Source organism: Leptonychotes weddellii, unplaced genomic scaffold (assembly GCF_054177405.1).
Source record: "Leptonychotes weddellii isolate Sample4059 unplaced genomic scaffold, ASM5417740v2 HiC_scaffold_21102, whole genome shotgun sequence".
Lineage (NCBI taxonomy): Eukaryota > Metazoa > Chordata > Mammalia > Carnivora > Phocidae > Leptonychotes > Leptonychotes weddellii.
Genome location: NW_027798387.1, coordinates 1 through 3092, shown reverse-complemented (window position 1 = coordinate 3092; position 3092 = coordinate 1). Strand labels below are relative to the sequence as shown.

At 54.6% G+C, this 3092-nt stretch overlaps 1 protein-coding gene across 1 annotated transcript; it reads left to right on the top strand.

Annotated features, from left to right (window-relative positions):
• Positions 1-1901: 1901 nt before the first annotated feature.
• Positions 1902-3080, top strand: LOC145718746 (sialic acid-binding Ig-like lectin 14; the record flags this gene model as incomplete). The annotated part of the gene is made up of 3 exons (XM_081810258.1): positions 1902-2116; positions 2199-2570; positions 2796-3080. Coding segments are annotated over exons 1-3 (700 nt in total), but the record flags the coding sequence as incomplete, so codon positions are not given.
• Positions 3081-3092: the final 12 nt, after the last annotated feature.

Below are 3092 nucleotides of genomic sequence, written 5' to 3'. Positions count from 1 at the left end.
AGACAGAGAGAATGAGAGACAGAGAGCATGAGAGGGAGGAGGGTCAGAGGGAGAAGCAGACTCCCTGCCGAGCAGGGAGCCCGATGCGGGACTCGATCCCGGGACTCCAGGATCATGACCTGAGCCGAAGGCAGTCGCTTAACCAACTGAGCCACCCAGGCGCCCACATCTTGGGACTTCTGAACCTCCATAATCACAGGAGCCAAATCCTTACAATAGATCTCTTTATATATGCATAGAATGTGATCCTATGGGTTCTGTTTGGAGAACCCTGGCTAATACACCCAGAGTACAAGTCAAGTTCTCTCAGCGGCCTCCAGAGCTCTTCAGAAGCTGACCTAGGGTACCTCCCAGACCTCCTCTCCTCCCACGTTCCCCATGGCTCACTCTGCTACGCTGTTATCCAGCTGTCTGCCAACACACCTATTCCCACTTAGGACTTCTGAGTGCACTAGTCCTTCACAATGGGTTCCTTTTGTGTGGGTGCCCACAGGATCTCTCACTTTGTCCATGTCTTCACTTAGATGTCAACTTCTCCATGAGGCTTGCCGTAGGCACAGTCTTTTTTTTTAATTTCAGCAGTCTTCAAAAATTCCTCTTATGTTTTTCTGTTTTGGGTTTTTTTTCCCTAACATGTATCACTCTCTAAGGGATAGCGCATTTTAATTTATTAACTGTTTGTCTTCTAACTAGAGTTTCTGACTCATCTTTTCCATCCTCAGCTCTTAGGAGCTGACCCTTTGCTGTATCTCCAGCCCTAAAACAGGGCCTGGCACATGGGAGGTGTCCAGGAAACATCATTTGGATGAACAAATGCTCAGTGCCAGGCACAGTCCTAAGTATCTGACATGCATGAACTCATTTAATGTAATGCACACAGCATTTGTAGTAGTGTCCCCATTTTGTAGATGAGCAAACTGAGGCACAGAGATTTCTAATTTTAGTAAAGTTGAGCAGGTGGTAGCTGAGGTGGTAAGTAGGTAGGCATCTGGGTTCCAACCCAGTCACTCCATGCCCTCAACTTCCACATTCCAAATGCCCAGCTCTCAGGTCAGTTCTGCATCAACAGCAAGACCAGAGTCTGAGGTGGCCTGGGATGAGGACTGTGGTGGGACTGGGGACCCAAATCCAAGGGGTCAGGAGGCCCCAGGGTCACTGATGGGAGCCACATCTCTTGTGACTACTGTGGACCAAGTCATGTATGTCTACTTGACGTATTTGTCCCTGATAACTTCTCTCCTGACAGAGCGGCAGACCCTGCCACCTGGCCCCTCAGCCTCAGAGCCTCTTCTTAGAGCTCCATCATGTGCTAATGCATTTGCTCCGGATCTCTTCTAGCGCCCAGAGGCACTGTTCTCAGGAAACTGGCAAGGTGGTGTTCTCTTCCCTGTGCAAACATGGTGCATGAGGAGGGACGCCCTGGTGGCTCAGTCAGTGAAGTGTCTGATCTTGGGGTCCTGGGATGGAGCCCCGTGTGGAGCCCCATGTCGGGCTCCATACTCACCAGGGAGTCTGCTTCTCCTTCTCCCTCTGCCCCTCCCCCTGCTCATGCTGTCTCTCTCAAAAAAAATAAAAATAAATAAAAAATAGGGCGCCTGGGTGGCTCAGTTGGTTAAGCGACTGCCTTCGGCTCAGGTCATAATCCCAGGGTCCTGGGATCGAGTCCCGCATCGGGCTCCCTGCTCAGCGGGGAGCCTGCTTCTCCCTCTAACCCTCTCCTCTCTCATGCTGTTTCTCTCTCGCTCGCTCTCTAATAAATAAATAAATAAAATCTTGAATAAAAAAATAAAAAATAAAAACCACGTTGCCCTGGGAAAGGGCCATAGTTCTGGGGCCTTGTCCCCCTAGACAAGCCTCTCACCATCTGCAAATGGCAGGGAGGCAAGACGGGATGATTTCTCAGCCCCCACTTCACCTCCCATGGCCCGTGCTGACTAAGTTCCCCTTCTGTGGTGACAGCTCTGTCACACACGGCTTCCTGTTGGGGCTTCCTTGGCCTCACCCTCCATTCGGGCCATTTCCTTCCCTGACAGAGGGACCCGAACCCGGGCTCCTGCCCTGGCCGGTGCAGACATGGTGCCCCTGCTCCTGCTGCTGCTGCCCCTGCTGTGGGGGGGTAAGTGGGCCAAGGGAGGGGGGCTGGCTGGGCACAGGTGGGAGTGGGCTGGAGCCGCAGCTTAGCCTCCGTGTCCCCCCAGGGTCCCTGCAGGAGGATCCAGGGTTCGAGCTCCGAGTGCAGGACTCAGTGACGGTGCAGGAGGGTCTGTGTGTCCACGTGCCCTGCTCCTTCTCCTACCCCTGGAGACCGTGGTATGCCAGTGAGAAGCCCTACATGTACTGGTTCCGGAATGGGGACAGCCATTATCCTGTGGCTACAAATGACCGAACGAAAATGGTGAAGATAGAGACCCAGGGCCGATTCCACCTCATCGGGAGCCCCTGGGACAACAACTGCTCCCTGAGAATCAGAGAGGCCAGGAAGAGTGACCAGGGAGTCTACAAGTTCCGAATGGGGAGAGACAACGCGGAATATAGTTACAGAGATAAGAAGCTGATGGTGCAGGTGGCAGGTCCGGCACGGGCCCCAGAAGAGGGCTCTGGGACGTGGAGACCCCCCTCATAGAACAGGAACCGGACACTGGAACATTCCTTGTTCCAGGTCTTGGGGCTGGGATGGTGGGAAGAGGTATGGGGGCCCAGGGTCAGCTTGTGCCCTGAGGCCCTGGTCCCTCTCAGGGTCACACTCTGGGTCCCCACCTCCCTGGGGCCCAAGCACCTCCCTCTCTCCTCCTCAGCCCTGACACAGAAACCCGACATCCACTTTCCGGAGCCCCTGAAGTCTGGCTATCCCACAAACCTGACCTGCAGTATGCTGGGATCCTGCGAAGGGGGAAGACCTCTCACCTTCTCCTGGGTGGGGGATGCTCTTGACTCGCTGGACCCCCAGACCCTCCACTCCTCAGTGCTGACCCTCACCCCGAGGCTGCAGGACCATGGCAGCAACCTCACCTGTCAGGTGCACCTGCCAGGAGGTCAGGACACCGTGGAAAGAACCATCAGGCTCAATGTCTCCTGTGAGTGCTGGAGGGATG